We start from the raw sequence: 18035 nt of genomic DNA on the forward strand, positions 1-18035 counted from the left end.
AACATTGGGTTCAATGATCCACCCTTTCTTAAGAACCCAGATCTTAGCATGCATTTTGGAGACAATCACTTCAATCTTCATAGATTCTACTCTATTTTTGATCCAAGGATAATTCTAAAACCTCCTGAATCCATGAAAGTGTCACTTCTGCTACATCAAGGAATAGAGAACAAAATGATCCAGAACAGCCAGATTAAGAGATCAGGTTTTTTCAAATTCATAGCTTTCTGGAAAGTTGGAGTTCCACAGAAGTGAAAATAAAACACAAGACACAGCACCAGAGACTAGATGGTTTGTTGGAAACAAGATCTGTGACAGTCCAATCTGTACCTACTCCAATAGGCCTAGTACAAAATATATGCACTAAACTTAAGCACACAAAAGAAACTAATACCCTAAAATGTCTTAATAAGTTCATCTAATACTTACAATGGATCACAAGTACTGGAAACAGAAATTAACGTCTTGCAAACAGGCCTTTTTATCATGCCAGTTTAATGCCTATGTTAGACATTTGCAGAAACAACAACAGCAGGTAGAGAAGATACAAAACAATATTCTGGTTTACCTTATCCTGAACACCTGCTGAGATCAATAAGTTGTTATAAAAGTCACAACCAGTAGGTCCAAAATAATCAAAAGATGATAAAAACCAAATATAACTTCAAGCACATGATATACTGGAGGTTTACTAACAACCAGATGATGTTAATAGTCACTCTGGCTTAGAATGGTCAGTCAATATTAACACAGTTCAAGGAATACCAGGTATAGAAGACCAATCAAAATCTGATCTCAAGATTATATATGTTTAAATAGTGTACATTTTGGAGGAAGTGAGTTCTTATACCAACTATAGTTTTTTGTGTATTCTCTTAGACTTTTAGTATTGTACTGTTTCCCTTCACTGTATAGTTTGGATTGGACTATTCTCTTGCCAAAAAACTTGACTATGACCAGCTGATGAGTTCTCGATTTCAACTAGCTGAATAACTTTCTCTTTCTTGCTCTACATCTGGAAGGAAGGAAAGAAGGAAGTAAGGACAAACACTTTGGTTCACTCTTGCTTTTAATAGTTCATTGCAAACTATTAGCTTTTCAATAACTAAGCACTGTGAGACATCACTGCTCTAGTATTCTATATTATAAAATACTATGGATGATCAATCATGACAAGCTACCAGTTTCATGGAATATGGGGAAACTTACCCCAAGTCAGTATTGGACTACTTCTCCAGCCCCTTTAATTTGTTATATTTTCCAATAATGGAAATATACCATTTGTGAAAACTTTTGAAGAGCCCATGGGCTGGATCCAAATTCAGTCAGGCTATCAGTCAGTCATTGAAATCAATCAGAATTAAGTTCCACTGAAGTTTACCAGCTGAAGTCCCACTGATTTCAAAGGCCCTGCTCATCCATTAAGTATGGATCCAACCCCTTTTTTTAGGTTGTACTAATATGCTAATTATATGCAGAACATCTTGACTAAATGCCTAATAAATTACAAATTCTGATTTTCCTACTGTGAGTGAAAGGAACAGCTGCTTTTCATTAGAAAGGGATATTATTCCAACCTGAGATCCATTGAGATCAATTATATCAGCCATGATTATATTTCCATGCACATATAAGACAAAAACATGTGATTATCATGCTATATATGAAGGCATTATAAAATAATCAATTTAAGATTTTCAATATACAAATTGCATAGGATTATGCCCATCCTGTCTTAACCTATTTTTATGAGGACTGACATAGGGCAGTGTTTCTCAACCCTGGCAACTTTAAGATGTGTAGGCTTCAACTCCCAGGATTCCCCATGCTGGCTGGAAACGATGCTGGCTGGGGAATCCTGGGAGTTGAAATCCACACATCTTAAAGTTCCCAAGGTTGAGAAACAGTGGCATGGGGGAAGGACTGCCTTTTTGGCACTAATGATGTTTCCTGTGACAGTATTCAGTCAACACACTTTCAGATACCCTCTTGGTAACAAATGCCCTCTTCACCATTTAATAGCAGTAGTAATAGTACTTTATTATTGTCCTTTAACAGCTCAAAAAAAGAAAAAAAAATCGTGAGACAGTACTGTTGCTTGAGAAATTAATCTTTGCAGGTGGTGCATTCTACATTACCTACACTGGCAGTTTAACATCAAGATATTAGTCAACATGACTAGCATCTAGCAAAGGAAAAAGAAATCTAGTTTATATGAGGGAGGAGCAAGTACGCCAGTACATATCATTTGGCCCTCTTTCTCCTTCCCCCTTAATCAACTAGCATTTGATACCAACATTTGAATACTCTCCTTGCAATCCAGAAGAGCATGGAAGATCACGGGCACATTGCTATTCTACTTCCACTGAATCCAAGTGAGCCATTCTTACAATGGGAAACCATCAAGATAAAGGTAGCATGTACTTAACTTTCTTTCCATGTTTTTCATTCCTCCAAGAAACTCCATAACAGCATACAGCTGTCATAACCCATTGTGAAAGAGCAACAAAGTCTCTGCACCACCACTTTCCATTTCAGAGCCAATATCATTTTACAGCATGACTCAACAGGCTTGACTTTTTCATTACGGAGGAATGTTATTAGATTTGTAAAATATAATTCTTACACCTGTTAGATTGCTGAGTATTAAAGTTTTGACAAGTTTATTAGACACCTCTTATTTATCTAGTCAAATGAAAACTCCTATATATCCTATATTCAAGACAGAGAGAGAGAAGGGGGGAAAAAAAACCTTTGGTTGCCTCTGGCAAAGTTTCACTTGGAAAATGTAAAACAACATTAGAGCCTTCGTCTTTACGCATATTTTCAATCAAACCGTAAGTTATTTTATTTAAAAGCAGCCATGCCTTCTAAAGTCAAACCCCAATTAATTACACTGCTTTTCCAAATGTAAGTACTAACCATGTCTAATCTAATGAACAGCATATGCTTAGTTCATGTTATGACAGAGCCATTACTTATGTCGATAAACTGCGTACACTTCCCACAGCTGTAATAAAGGACAGGAAAATACTTTAATTAAAGGATACTGAAGACTGCAAAGGGGGAGGTGGAAGCAATATACTCTTCGCATGAGGGCATATAATAGGGTTATTAAAACAGGGACTTCCAAAGCCAAGCCTGCTTCTTTGATAGCTTTTCCATGGCATCCTCTTTGTTGTATTTCGCAACCTAGCAATGTCTGCAAAGCAGCAAGAGAGAAGATGAACAAGCTGGATGTTTGTCTTTATTTATAAAAACACGCGTCCACTAATATGCTTCCTTTATAGAGATGCTTACTAACAGGGATCTGGGGTTCTTCCCTCGTTTTAACCCAAGCAAAGGACTCCACGCTGCCTGGCTTCTCAAACATTTGCCGCATAAAATGCTTTAACTCTCTCAATCTAGGCTGCTTTTGGTCCTGATATTTCTATTCATTTCTTATATTATTCTGCTTAACCTGCCGCAATGCTGCATTTATTAAGATTATCTCTGTATGAAAGTTGTATTTATAGTTTGTGTAAACTTCTGGGGTCCTCTGAGTTAAGGACTACTTCATTTTAACCTTGCAACTCTCACTAATGGACAAAGGCCACTCAGTTTTTTTGTTTGTAAGCATCTGTGTATTAACATGGCATTGATTAGAGCTGCCCTCTAGTATTCTCAATGAAAAAAGACACAGACCGCCTAGAACAGGGATAGGTAATTTTCATCTTCTTTCCAAAACCTTTTACAGGTGATCAGTTCAAACCCTCTACTAAGAGCTAGTGTTCCTCCCCTGCAGCCTAATACTTCAGAGAAAAAGATGCCCGAGATAGAGAAAGGGAAGCCTACTAACTACTGAACTGATTCTGATCCTATCCATGATGGAGCCTCCAACATATAAGCCTGGGGGCTGCAGTCCTCTCTAGAAAAAAGAATGCCTACGCATCCCAGCCAATTCAATGCGGCTCTGTCCAATGCTTGCAGACAATAGAACTGGCAGAAAGTAACGTTCTTAATGTACATCAAGACAACGTGTAACTAGCAAAGAATGGCAAAATGAAATCTTGCTTTTGCTGCTGAAGACTCAGCCATGGGAAATCTACTTGTCTGAATTAACAGGGAATCAAAGATCCCTAGATCAGTTGAATCCAAGGTGTACTTTAAGCGCCACAAGGAAGCCAAGCCAAAGGATATGGGTCCAGGTTTGTCATATATCTTGCAACAGTGAGAGGGCACTTTCAGTTAGCAGTATGTGCTCACCTCAGAAACAAGGTCACTTAAAAAAAAAAAATTAAATTTCCAAAAGGATTAGAGATCAATACTGTCTATATATAGAGAAGGGGGAGCAGGCAGCAACCATTTGTTTTAATAGTGGTATTGTGCCAGTTGTGGATTAGATCAATAGTGAGGCTATCAAGGTCTTTGTATCCTTCAGAGCTAGGAGTTATATTTTTTTTTTTATTAAAAAATGCATCTCCAGAATCTGCAGAAAAATAATGCACCAAGAACTACTTATTAAAACAAAATACAACTTTCAAGTTGTTACAACAACCACAGATTAAAGGCATTATTAACTAGGAGACCCTTGTAGCAAGCCCCCCCCCCTTCTCTATATATATATTTATGAAGAATGGGCTTCATCAAATTTAAATAGCTTACAAACCTCCCACTTCCAAAGAAAGAAACTAACAAGGAACACACTCACTAGAGGAAAGATAAATCCTCCTTCTAAATACAGGCTAATGCTTGGGGCTAACCACAAAATGAAACTACAGAGGTCAGAAGAAGAAAAAAGAGTCACCTATATTATTAAAATTATTTCACTCACTTGAAGTGAGAGGAAAAGGAATCAACAAGGATCTGCCATATCAATAAAAAATCTATAGAAATATTTCTTTGTGGGTAAGATATAGTGAGTGAGCACCACGCTATTTTGACAGCCTTGTGGTTAGCTTTCAACATAGTTACACAACAAGATAAAATAGTATGTTTAATCACATTGGACCATTTTAAATCAGAACAAGTTAAATAAAGGACATTCCTTGGGACCGTGGAGAACCAGGCAAAATAGACAAAATTGGACGTGACCAGTTTCCCAAATTTGGACACTCTCCAAATATGTAGGCTTTAAAATATGCACTTCAAATTTCCACAAATTCACCAGTCTGCATGGGAAACCAGATTTAAAAAATCAAGCTCAACTCCTGGTGACCACATTGGCCTATCAATGTAGTTCTTTTTAGCAACAATTCAGAAGCAAGTTACCACTGCCTTTTCTATAATGTGTTTTTCAACGTCCCAGTCTAGCCTGCAATTCTACGATTAAACACACAAATGAACCAGACAGAGAAATGATGGATGCATGGATGGTGAATGTGAGAAAACTACAATGCTATAGGTAGATCATAATACCTGTTTACTTAGGAGGGTGCTTCAGGACTTACTGAACTCATACAAATTTGGTTAATAAAATAATAAATAATAACTCATGGAAGATCTAAAACACTGTCTGTGAAGAAAAGAAAATACAATGGTACCTCGGGTCATGAACTTAATTTGTTCCGCGACCTGAATCAAATTTTCCCATAAGGTTCAATGTAAATACGGTAAATCCATTCTGACTCCTACGAATTTGGTCACCAACCGATTTTGGTCGCGTCCCGAAGCAAATTTTCCCATAAAGTTCAATGTAATTACGGTTAATCCGTTCTGAACCATATGTTTGTTTTTTTTTAACCGCAAAAATATGACACAAAGTACAGCATGAAGAGAGAGAACACTAACCTTGCTCGAGGCGACTTCTGGTGTGGAGGACAGGAAGGCGGGTGGGGAGGCGGTTATTGCTTGGAGGGAGAGTCCCCCTCCCTACAGGAAGCCACGACCATGTGTCACAGCAGGGAAAATGGCCACGGATCCTGTTTGTCACCCGATGCGGAGTTCGCAGACGGAAGCAAAATTTTGTGAACGGTGCTGTTCGTGACCCGAATTGGTCGTGAACAGAAGCGTTCGTGACCCGAGGTACCACTGTACTTGGGAGAAAAGCTAATATGTTTGGCTCTGCTGCTCTTTTTAGCAGATTCATTTTTAAACTCCTGACTATAGTGTGACCTGGTAAAAAGCAGCTTTCTGTCTTCCTATGTATCATTTTCTGATACTCAATAGTTGAAAAATGGGTTTATCCAACATTATACATAAGTAGGAAGTATCTCCTTCCAGTTGCTCCTTCAAAATAGCAGGCCAAAAGAACACATGAAGTTGCCATATATGGACTTAAGAGTCTTGGGCCATCTAGCCTGGCACTACTGACACTGGCTGGTAGCTATTCTTCCAGATTTCAGACAGTTTTTCCAGTTTATCTGGAGATGCCTATAATTGATTTTAGATCCTTCTTCATGCAGTGTCACTAAAATGCAATTCAACGTGGACTGAGCTACAGAATATCAGAAAATGCTGCAAAGCTTAAAATCCTAAATAGAAAAGAATAGCAAAAGTTGAATATATTTCAGTACTCCCCCTGGGCTTCTGCAGATGGCAATAATGAGATTACAAATACACACATACAACCTGCAACTTCAAAGATGGCTCAGGAAGAGAAATGACTCGGGAGATGCCTGAGATGACCGCAAAGATATTATCCCCTTAGAAACTATCTACATGATTAGATAGCCCTTTGGTCTCTTCTGCTATCAGCCCTCTTCTTAAAGTATATTTACCCTGAGAAATGTATCTTTTATTTCTGAGTTATACCAGGAAGAATGACACAAACAAACTTGTTCTGGAAAAAGCACGTGCTTCTAACCTTTCCTTTCTCTGTCTTCCTAGTTAACTGGTAGCAGATATATGCGTTCCGTTTTTCCACATGGGGAGCATGCGCAAGCACCCTGGAATGCTGCCCTGTTACAACAACTTGAAAAATTTATACAGTATTCTGTTAGTCCCAAAAATCATACTTAGGCAAAGTGCTGGAAGCCTCCTTGAGTATTGGTATAAACAGAAGGACAGGATATAACTTCAACAACAAATACAATTTCTACACATCCTTGCCAATTTTTGCAAAATCTACTGCTACCAAAATATAGCTTTTGCGCACACACACACACTATATAAACTATATAAACATTTTATATGCTGTGTTTTAAAACTAAGTTTTCCTAAAGTGGCTTGTAAGACATTAGATCTATGGGTAAACAGCTGGAATAATGAAAGTACAGAATAAAATAAAGAATAAAAGCAACAGCCACAATAGTTAACAATGCCTATGCTACATATACATACATACATACATACATACATTTTAAAAAGGCCGAGAGGAATGGAAGAGTTTTCCTTAACGCTTAAACATCTATAAAGTCAGCACCAGGCATATCTCATTACTAGAGGTGGCATTCCAAAGTCAGCAAGCTACCACTGAAAAAACCCACAGCCAAGTAGCCACTCATTGTATCACTAGCAAGGTACCCACACCAAGGCCTCTAACAATGATTTCATGGTGAATAGGAACATATGAGAAGAGATGATCCTTCAAGTATTATAATCCCAAACCACGAAAAGCTTTATAGGTTAATACTAGCACCTTTTATTGGGTCTAGAAATGAATAACGAGAGCCAACAAAGATCACATAAAAGTGGGGTGTTCCAGTTCCTGTCACTACTCTTGGCGCATTATTTCTAACAACATTAATTAGTAGACTTCAAGGGCAATCTTTTTACCTGGGTGTAAGCCCCATCAAGGTACATTTATTGTGCACATGGGACAGGGCCTTCTCTTCTGTGTTTCTCTCAAGGTCTGGAATATACTTCCTTGGGGAGCTGCGCTCAACCCTCTTTTTCTATTGTTAGAAAACAGACCTCTTTTGTCAGGCCTTTCTAGTTTGAATTGTTTTTTATTGGATGTTAATTGTTTATGTTTTTTGTTGTCAGTTGCCTTCAGTACCCCCTGGGAAGAAAGGATGAAAACAAACTGAATTAATAATAATGAGGAGGAAGAACAAGAAGAAGAGGAGAAAGATCATCAAAAACTGAATCAGGATCAGAAGAAAAATATTGTGCTTTTAATGTGGACTGGAGTTTTATTTTCTTCCTGATCCACTTTTTCTTTGGTTGTTTACATTCTCAGTTCTTTAATTGCCAAGTATAAAGAGATTGTACAATCACTGTAACATTGATCTGCATATGAAAAACAGCCATCACAGACCACAAACAAATCTTTCATATTACCCAGCAATACTGTATAACAAAGGCAGTTCTCACAATTTAGCGTCAAGATTCTTGTCAAGAGGAGCTATTAGCATATAATCAATGCTTCTGATGGTGTTTATTACAAATCAGAACATAGGAGCAAACTTAGATACTTCCTTTGCAATGAAATGTATAAGATCTTACTGGAATCCTCACATCACTTCCAGAACACTTAAGAGTGGCCACTTCAAGGGTCAGAACATTTCATGACAAAATCCTCTTGCACATCTTAATGCAAGGTATGAGAACAAGGCAATTTTTTTCTTTACTATCCTGCTACAGAGGCATCTTTTCAAATGAGGCAAATTACCTCACTTAAGAATAACTACTGTACAATTATACATAAAATAACTAACTAGGCATTCTCTCTTCTTGGGATTTAAGGAAGATCATGTAACTTCAATCTATGAAAGTCTGTAATTAATTCAAATTACAGCTTGGCTGTTTTTCTCTTTCACCTATCAGTGTTGAAACTGGCCATCAAAACAGAATCAGAACTGTTTGGTAATCCAGGAAAAGAAAGTTCTGTAGTCCATAATGTGTCTTCTTCCCCATCTTACCCCATCTACATCTTCTGTTTCTCCTCCAGAGAAATATGCATTCTTTGCTTTTCCTAAGGTAGAAGTCATAATTCTTTTTTAAACCAATACCTTTAACTACAAAATGTAAACTTACCAGTTTGTCATTTATATACGGGTGGTCCCCAGTTTAAGAATGATTTCCGTCCCCAAAGTCTGTCCTTAAATCGAATTTGTATGGAAGCCGGAACAGTATTGTTGTATAATACTGTATAAATAGTATTGTGTAATTAACTTGAGCCATTATGTATTTAACTCGAATCATTGTGTATTTAACTTCAATTTTGCTACAATAGGCCCCGTTCTTAACTATTGGTCATCCTTAAACCGGACGTTCTTAACCTGGGACTACTACATCCACACACACACAACATCCTAAATTTGCCCCTACACTTACTTAAAATTTTCATTCCCATTAATATTTTAGAGTCCACAGCTAAATCTGTGTAACTTTGTACCTATTGCTGGATTAATTTTCCAACAAGTACAAGTACCCTGCCCCTTTAAATAAAGAAGACAAAGAAAACCGATGTTTGTTCAATTGTATTATGTAAATTGTGGTTAGAGATGTGAGTTGCAGTGATATGCAGAAAAAATCAAGCACACAATTCCAAAGGTGTGTCTGTGTGCGCCTGAGGAGCAATTTCAAAAGGTTAAACTGCTGAGTCCACTTGCTAAGAAGGGAATAAGATACCTGGATTCAAATATCTCAAACCCACTAAAGAAATGGTTGATGGGATTTTTAATTTTTTTTTAAGTCTCAGCATAGACAGCCCAGCAATTAAATACAGATCCATCTGCACATACACAGAAGACTATTTATCTGGACAGTATCTGGACAGATAATCTTTAGCTGCATCACTGCATTAATGTCTGAGGGGCAAAGGTTCACTCAAGAAAACCTGATAATCTTTGACAGGATTTTACATAAACAGTATGTGGCCCTTCTATAAGAATCATCGACGTATTTTGTACCACTGGTAAAACAAAATATTGGCAGAGCCTTGCACTCCTCACTAGGATAAATCTGATTATCCCAAACTGGTTTTGCACTTAGCAGAGACATCTGCTTTATTGAAGTCAATCTTCCCAGATTTCAAATATCTTTGCCTATGATCAAAACATAAAAATATATGAAGTCCACATCAGCACTCCATGTGTGCATCTGCTATAAATCCAGATTTATAAAATCTAACTTAATCCATGAAGTGATAATGAAAGCATTTCATTTGCAAATATAGTCTCTGATAAAACTTTGCATAAACCCCTTTTAAGTATAATAAATCAAGTTTAACCATGCTTTATAGTCAATGCTATTATACACATCTCTTCCTAACAACTTTATTTCACCTTTACCTATTTCATATCTTTTTTACAACACCAATATTAAAATTAGAAGGTTAATTAACTTCATTTCAAAGGGTGAAATTTTTTCAATCAACAGCTTATGTAAGGAACTGAAAAAAATTAATCCTACAGCCTGTTCAAATAGGAAACGTTTGCCAAGGAACTTGATTTTGAGAAGGAAACCACATTAATCAGTTGGAGCTTTCACATCAATTGCAAGAGAACATCCTATGCCATGGCTGTGGAATCTTTTTCAATACTTAACCAATGAAGAATATTAAAGGAAAGGAACTAAAGTTACTGTGTGAAGAATGTACAGAAGACCTGGGGAAAATACCACATTATAATAACCCGAAAGGACCATTTAAAATTATGGGGACAGCTTTCTGAATAGAAGCAAAGAATAGTGTATGATATATTCATTGTGATGGTGATGGACTATACCCTGCCTTTCTTCCCATGGCAGATAACGATTTAAAATAAAAATATTAATTTTAAAACCAGATAACATTATTAGTACTGCCACTTAAGATTTGACTGAAGAAAATGATCTTACCAGATTTCCATCAGATTATGTTCTCGACCATGCTGATTCTTCCTTTCCTTAGCAACTAGACACACTTCTCAAAGGTATAGTGAGCAGTTCAAGTGCATTAAACAACACAATGTTTCCAGTGTTTTGGCTGCTTAGGCCAAGCTCACTTGGATGTCAACAGTACAAATGGATCAAAAGTCCAAGAAACAAGTCTGGTAACCATGAGCTCTGAGAACAATGGAAAAGCAAGAACAAGCAAGCTTGTCTGGGAAGACATTGAACAGGCAACTGCCCATAATTTTAAGAATACAGGAACAGCCATGGTGCGCCAAACAGGATCTATTAACTTGACATACGTTTTTCCCTGTTTGGAGGCTGGTGAGAACATGGAGCAATGGGAAAAATTTAATTACAAATCGCTGAATAAATGCATAAATGTCCTGAAAAGCAATTCCTGGATGATAAGTCAATTCATATATCCAATTTATCCACATGATGAACACACATTATTACATAACAGCTTTGTCCTTTGCTTTGCCCCCTTAAGTTTATCATTGGAGACTCTTGCAGTACAATTAGCTATTAGCAAACAATGAGGTGGATCAAATGAAGAGATATTAGTCAACCATAAAAACCCTTCCATTAAGGTATTCTTTGAAATAAACTGCAGATATATCTTGCCATGAATTCAAGCACATTTTAAGTAGTGCTTTTTACAGCCAGATTCTATTCTGTTTTTTGTTAATACTGTCCATAAATCCATTTTCCACTTTCTATTTCTGGTTTAGTGTGTTTTAAAATTACTTTTGGTAGTGTTTCTGAGTTTACTTTACCACTGAGAAGTGACAACTTTCTTGGCTCCTCCATTTCCTGCTCTAAAAAAGCCCCATGAGAGGAGTTCCACTTTATGTTTTGCCTTTAAGATTTAATTGAAACGTAGGAAGCTAAAGAGGCTACAGACTGCTGAAGAGCTGAATGTGCAATGAAGACAGGTATTCACACAAATCTTTGGCCACCTTGTAAGGTAAGTGCACGAACCCCACAGTCCACCTGAGAATTTATCCCCAAACTTCTTTTTCTTTTTTTGGTGGGAGAGAATCAAAAGCTACTTCCTCTCCATCAAAATGAATGAAAACAGTTATAAAAATGCAGAAAAAATTGTTGGCACAGCACTAACTTTAGTATTTGTGTTTGCAGCACAATAGCGGAAGTGAAATTGTGTGTGACAACCCAACTATTACTTTCCACCCTGTCACTATGCCTTACTGCTAACACCAGGCAACCATAATTCTGAAAATCCAATTCTTGGGTAACAAACGGGTTTGTCTCTCCTACATTCCCCAATTTTGCTTTGCCCCCAAATTGTCTTGTATACATCCTACTTTTTTTCCTTTCTTTTCTTTTTTTTTTTTTTGCTAGTTAAAGCAAAGAAACATTGATTGTGGCAGCTGATTCTAAGATTCAAAAAACAAAACTGGCTGTAAATCAGGGTCAGAGACTACACACGTTCTCAGAATGTAATGTAATCATATTCCAAACCACTGGCGCGGAGACCAAAACTAAAATCCCATGCCATTTAAGCTGAATAGAAATAAAAATTAATTGAATACTGTTATTATGATTATTTTCCATGTGATCTTAAAAACAGCCCTGGGTAGCTATTTTTGAAGGTCCTCTGATTACATACCACTAGAACGTCTAGCTAGAATACCACCTCTAGCTAAACACTATTATTATTATTATTATTATTATTATTATTATTATTATTATTATTATAATATTTTCCAGTGCTGATAGGAGGCAGCAGAGAAAAAATCAGGCTCTCATATTATGCTCCTGATTTTACCAGAAGCATTCACCTATTTCCCAGTCCTGGGAAACCTACCTTTACCACCAGAATAACCATAGACCTAAATAAATGCAGGAAAGGAGAAGAGAGAGACAGACAGACAGACAGGCAGACTGGCTTTTCAGTTAGTCCATCTGTTCTTGCTGCATGCTCTTCGTATATTTTAACACTGATGTCATGGGCTGACATCACCACCTCTACCTGACTACTGGGTAAAAGAAAGGACATACTGAAAATATATTCTTTAAAAAAGAAAAAAAGAAAAGGCTTTTTAAAAAAAGGGTGAGTAATGCTATACTTACAACTCTCAGTCTGGTAGTCTGGTACAAACTGCTCATCATTGTCAGGTACCTGAGCTGAAGGCAAGATAAGGGAAAAAACGGAAAGCAATGAGTTAACATACATAAAGTACTGAATGGTAAAAGAACTCTAACTCTTAGGCCTAGCCAAATCAAGAAGAGAATTCACTTTACATAAAACAAAAAATTAAATGATTATGGGAATCAACTGCAAATGAAGATGTACTGGGAATTCTGCACTTGAGGTTGTATTAATTAGCACTGAACACAAACATCCCATATATTGGGCATACTTCACAAGAGCCAAGCATTTACTTCAATAAATAAGGTGATGTATTAGTCACTAAATACCTTCATGCTAAAACTAGGTAGGGAACAGTTAACCCACATTAGATTTATGGTTTTATCTCGCCAGCATTTAGGAGGTAGAATTGCATTCATGTAGCAATAAATTAAGCTAATATCATTAAGGCAAGCAACCAAGGGGTCAAACAGAATGCAAGCAGAGCCCCATTGAAGCTTTTCAGGCTCCTACCTTTGAACGACTATAGCATTTTAAGAGGAAAAATAGCAGGGATGAAAATGGAGAGGACTAAAGATACATTTCTCCTTCAATTTTATGAAACTCTAGAACACATCTAAATTAGTGATACAAAACATTTCATGCTCCTCACGTCAAACTAGTTCTTTTTTAAGCACATTTGGAAATCTGGCTACACACCTTTAACATGGTCTCATTGTTAAACATTCACAGTTTAGAACAGGGATTATGAAAGCTTCTTGAGTGATATGTAATTGATGCAAGGATTCATTACTCATTCATTTATATAGCAAAATATTATCCAAAAGGAAACATGCTCTTAAATAAATATATCCATATATAACAAATTCTCCAAATTCTTGGATATAATTAAAGACTTATCTTTGTGTATATTTAACTAGAATTAAGTCCCATTAAGCCCAGGGAAACTTACCTTCTAGTAAATACATCTCGACATGGCAAGAGAATCCACTGTAGAGACCCTTGTCTAGAATCATACTTTTTAATTTTATTAATTCTACTAGAATTTGCTCCAAGGGCTAGTAATCAACCAAACACTCTCACTGATATGGGTTAGTTACCTGAGTGAAAGCATTACTACGATGCCTGAATAAAATTCATGCATAATGTTCATAATGTTCAAGTTCACAAACTAACTTAGCAATAAGCTAACAGTATGTCCCTAGTATGTATGAATAAAAATTGATTTTTTTAATAAACCACAATACCATATTCTTTTTCTTCTTTGACAGTTTCCTATTTCTTTTCCACATTTAAACATTGTTGGACTATGGCAGCACTAAATGTTGAATCTAGTGCTGTTTTAAACAGGCTTTCTAATTTTGGATCAGTACAGAACAATTAATGCAAAACTACACACGTAAGGCAAAACCTGAAAGAGGGAGCCAGATAGCATTTCCTGAAGTTGTGATCCGAAGACCTTTAACTTAACTGAAGAACCAGGGCTAAACTGATTTTCTTTGAACTTATAACGTGAGCATCCATAAAGTTTCCCTTTACTTCCAATAACCTTGTAGGACAAAACATTCTTGTTTGAAAATAAGACTTGCCTAAAAACACCAGGTATTGTTGCCTGGATTTAGGCCCAAGTTTTCAGATTACATCAATACCACAAATGCTTACTCATAATTCTGTTCATTGGACATCATTATTATTAATAGTATGCAACTGTTATGAATTATTCTATTTCCATACACAGAGAAAGAGAGGATAACTCTTACTAATGCTTGATCTTTGCATGGTGCAAAGAAACTATATCAGAGTCACAATGATACCTAGTTGTGCAAAGATGATTTCCACACTCTGCACTGGCAGTTTATAAGAACCACTGCCCCTGCAATCTGAACAGATGATAAACTAAAGATACATTGCAGATTCCTCTTATTTATTCTCCATTATTTGCATAGAAGGCTCTCCACTGTAATTCCACAATTTCTCCTTTTTACAATATACTGGAATTGCAGGAATACATGCCATCAATTAACCTTTATTTCTTTATCATAATAAACTATAATGCCCTTAATATCCACTAAGGAACTTGTCCTTCAGGAACTCAGCACATCTTTCTGGCTTCACAGGAACTCTTTGGGTTTTGTTTGACTTGATCACATCAAAAGAAAAGGCAAAGATTTTTCACATTAAGCTGCAACATTTAACTCCTGTTCTCATGGATTCATAAGCCCAAAAGAAAATGCAAACTTACCAGCAGCATTCTACAAGTTGTTGCATTCAGATCAAAAATAAGTAAAGGATTCTTTTCTGCCCTGCATTTTTTAGCGATGCAGGATAAAATACCTAAACTAGCTATTAAAATGCATAAACATGTTCAAACAGTTGTAGAGAATTATTCAAACTGATTGAACCTAACTTTTAAAATTTGATTCAACACAATGTCACCTATAACTTCAATCTCACTATACTGGAAGTAAATAAGACATTAAAACACAAAATAAAACAAAATCTATGATCAGTGTAAATGGGTAGATAGGTTTTTGAAGCACACACCCTTCAGCAATCACAACATCTGTAGTACAGGTACAGCCTGCATAAAGTAGTTGCAGCCTGATTTTATAACTTGAGCTGATACCATATCCCCAAATTTACCAACAGAGTACATATTGGAGTTATTATAAATGAGAAAAGACAAAGTTTAAACTTTTGCTTCCAAGAGACAAATCCTACATTAACACACCACCTGTTTAACAGCTGTATGTGTTTGCGAAGCTCCATAACAGTGACAGCTGTAGCTGGTTTTCACAGAAATTTCCCAGTAAAGAAAAAAACTAGTATGTGCCCTTTTATAAAATGAAAACAAACTTATAGCACATTTTAAATGTAAGACTACCTGTTGAAGTCTTGTATATAGCAATTTATGAAATCTTTTTCAAAGAATCTTAAATCTACCCAATTAATGTTTTCTTCTGAAGTAAATAAAAATGCAGATGGGCACGACTTCTCTGCCTTCTCTGCTGAATAACTACAGTAGCTACAATTAAGTACAAATAACATGTCCTTAGCATTAGAAACAAGGAAGGACTGGTGGACTATAGATGAAACTTAACTACTAAACACTCAAGGTATAAAACCCAATAAGCTTCAGATATATATTATCAACCCATCACAATTTCTCTATCCTTCAAATAAAAACAAGAGCAGTAGATGATTAATGGAAAACCTGTCAGACATTCCTTCACAATGCCATCCTGCAAAGAAATTTAGGTACCCACACTAATGTCAGACCAGCATGTAGTCAGTTAAGTATAACTACACCTTGAATGGCCAAAACAAAAATAAACAACTTTCTTTTTCTTGTCATTGTCACTGCTGCAATTCAGTGAGGCTTTCATAAAGGCAACAGTAGTTTTTAATATGGTGACAGGAGGAGGGATGATATATCAATATAAATAACTGCAGAATTAGATTCTTTGGAGGACAGAACATTTAAATATTTAAAAAGATCCCCTCTGTAGTAGCATTCCTATAGACCACTTAATTAAGAAGACTAGGAAGAAAAGTAAATATGAGAAGCATTTCAAGGGGTAAGAACAGGGGACCAGATAATAATGAGAACAGCTTTATCAGGTTTATTCTGCATTAATATACAAGGTGCCATTAATTTATGATTCTGGAGTGAGTAATTTCTGTTCCTTGCTTCTGCTTCCTTCTTCCCTTTTCAACTTCTCAAATCTTCCGTAGGCAAAAGTAAAGGTAATGAAGTGTTAGTTAAAAACTCTACAAGGAGTTCTTGGTTCCCAATATCACTTGTTTATTTTTAAATTACAAATGTATGTTAGAATTTACTCAGAGCTATTAGGTCACACTCTAATAAGATATTGACTTTTTCACTACGTACCAAAATGCTTCCGCCCCATTTTTAATATTAAGAAGAAAAGGCAATATATTTCTTTAAGATCTTGTGAAGTAAGCCAACCAACAGCAGTATGGAACAAGAACCCTAAACTGAGGACCAATTTAGTTTCTTCTCGAGCATAACAACCCTCTTCCCACCAAAAGTATGCGGTGGGTGGGAGAGCAAAAGAAGACAGAAAAGCGGACACCAGCCTATACCAAAGAAGTTGAGTTGATATTTAATTAAAACCAGCTCTCTCCACTGTAACAATGACCTGCAGCCAAACAAGGCAGAAGATGTATGAGTCATTCTCTCTGCCAGTGAATGAGACAGCTGATCTCTTAAACAATTCTTCCAGAGAAGCAGTCAGAACTGGAGCTCTGCCTCCATTCACAAAAACAGAATCCAGCAAGAAACACGAGGCCTCAACCACAGTCTTTTCTTGTCACACCCCAATAGAAAGAGAGAGAGAATGAAAGAAAGAGAGAGAGAGAGAGAAGAGTGAACTTGAACTTTTTATATAAACACATCAATTTCATTGCTTTGTTTCAGGACACTGCACAGGCCCTATCGGAAACAAATGCAATAAACGAGATGTCAAAAATAAAAAAAATAAAAAGTACAAGATGGCCTCAGAATGGACAAAAGTTACAGACTCCACAGGAGATGCACAGGAAACACAGAGTGAGAAAGAGAAAAATAAGGCAAAGTAGAGAAAGCACTATTTTGATTCTTTTTTTTTTAAACAATTCTATACAGAGCGATGCAACATTTCCAGTCGATATTCTGGCAATCCATAAGCCAAGATACCAAAGATTTTGGATCATCAAGGAGTTCTCCTTCGAAAAGAAAAATAAAAAAAAAAGCTAAACAAATTAGGAACAAGTATGATGCTGACTGTTCTATACACAAGAAATTATTCAGCAGCTAAAATATAACTTAATTAAGAAACAGCACTTCTTCCAATCAATTTTCTAAATAAGGATATGAAAGTTTAAAAAGACACTCTTAAAGTATTAAAAAACACACTATTCCCAAAATTCTACACCTTCTGTCCAAATACCTTTTAAGAGCTTCAAGATGCAAAAGTGACTAAAATCTCAAATCCAAAACAGTTTTGTCAGTATAGTCTGATCTTAACATTGCAGCCCCAGAAAGTAGACATCCAAGACTATGACACAGATTATTACTTTTTCAATTATACAAAGTTGTTACACTGTTTTCCATTTTCCAACAAAAAATGTTGTCAGGATCTAAGTGCATTTAAAAGTGTCATAAATGTGTCTTCCAAAA

At 36.3% G+C, this 18035-nt stretch overlaps 1 protein-coding gene across 2 annotated transcripts in view; it reads right to left on the minus strand.

Annotated features, from left to right (window-relative positions):
• The window catches only part of ETV1 (ETS variant transcription factor 1), a 90557-nt gene that overhangs the window by 65273 nt on the left and 7249 nt on the right, over window positions 1-18035 (minus strand). For both annotated transcript variants that reach the window (XM_015887491.3, XM_025164479.2), the window contains one exon: window positions 12835-12888. In XM_015887491.3, coding sequence (XP_015742977.1) covers window positions 12835-12888 — 54 coding nt within the window. The remainder of the gene's footprint in view (window positions 1-12834; window positions 12889-18035) is intronic.

This window comes from Python bivittatus, unplaced genomic scaffold (assembly GCF_059951505.1).
Source record: "Python bivittatus isolate LINGU-HERP-01145 unplaced genomic scaffold, Pbiv_v1 ctg000610_np1212, whole genome shotgun sequence".
NCBI classification, from domain to species: Eukaryota; Metazoa; Chordata; class Lepidosauria; order Squamata; family Pythonidae; genus Python; species Python bivittatus.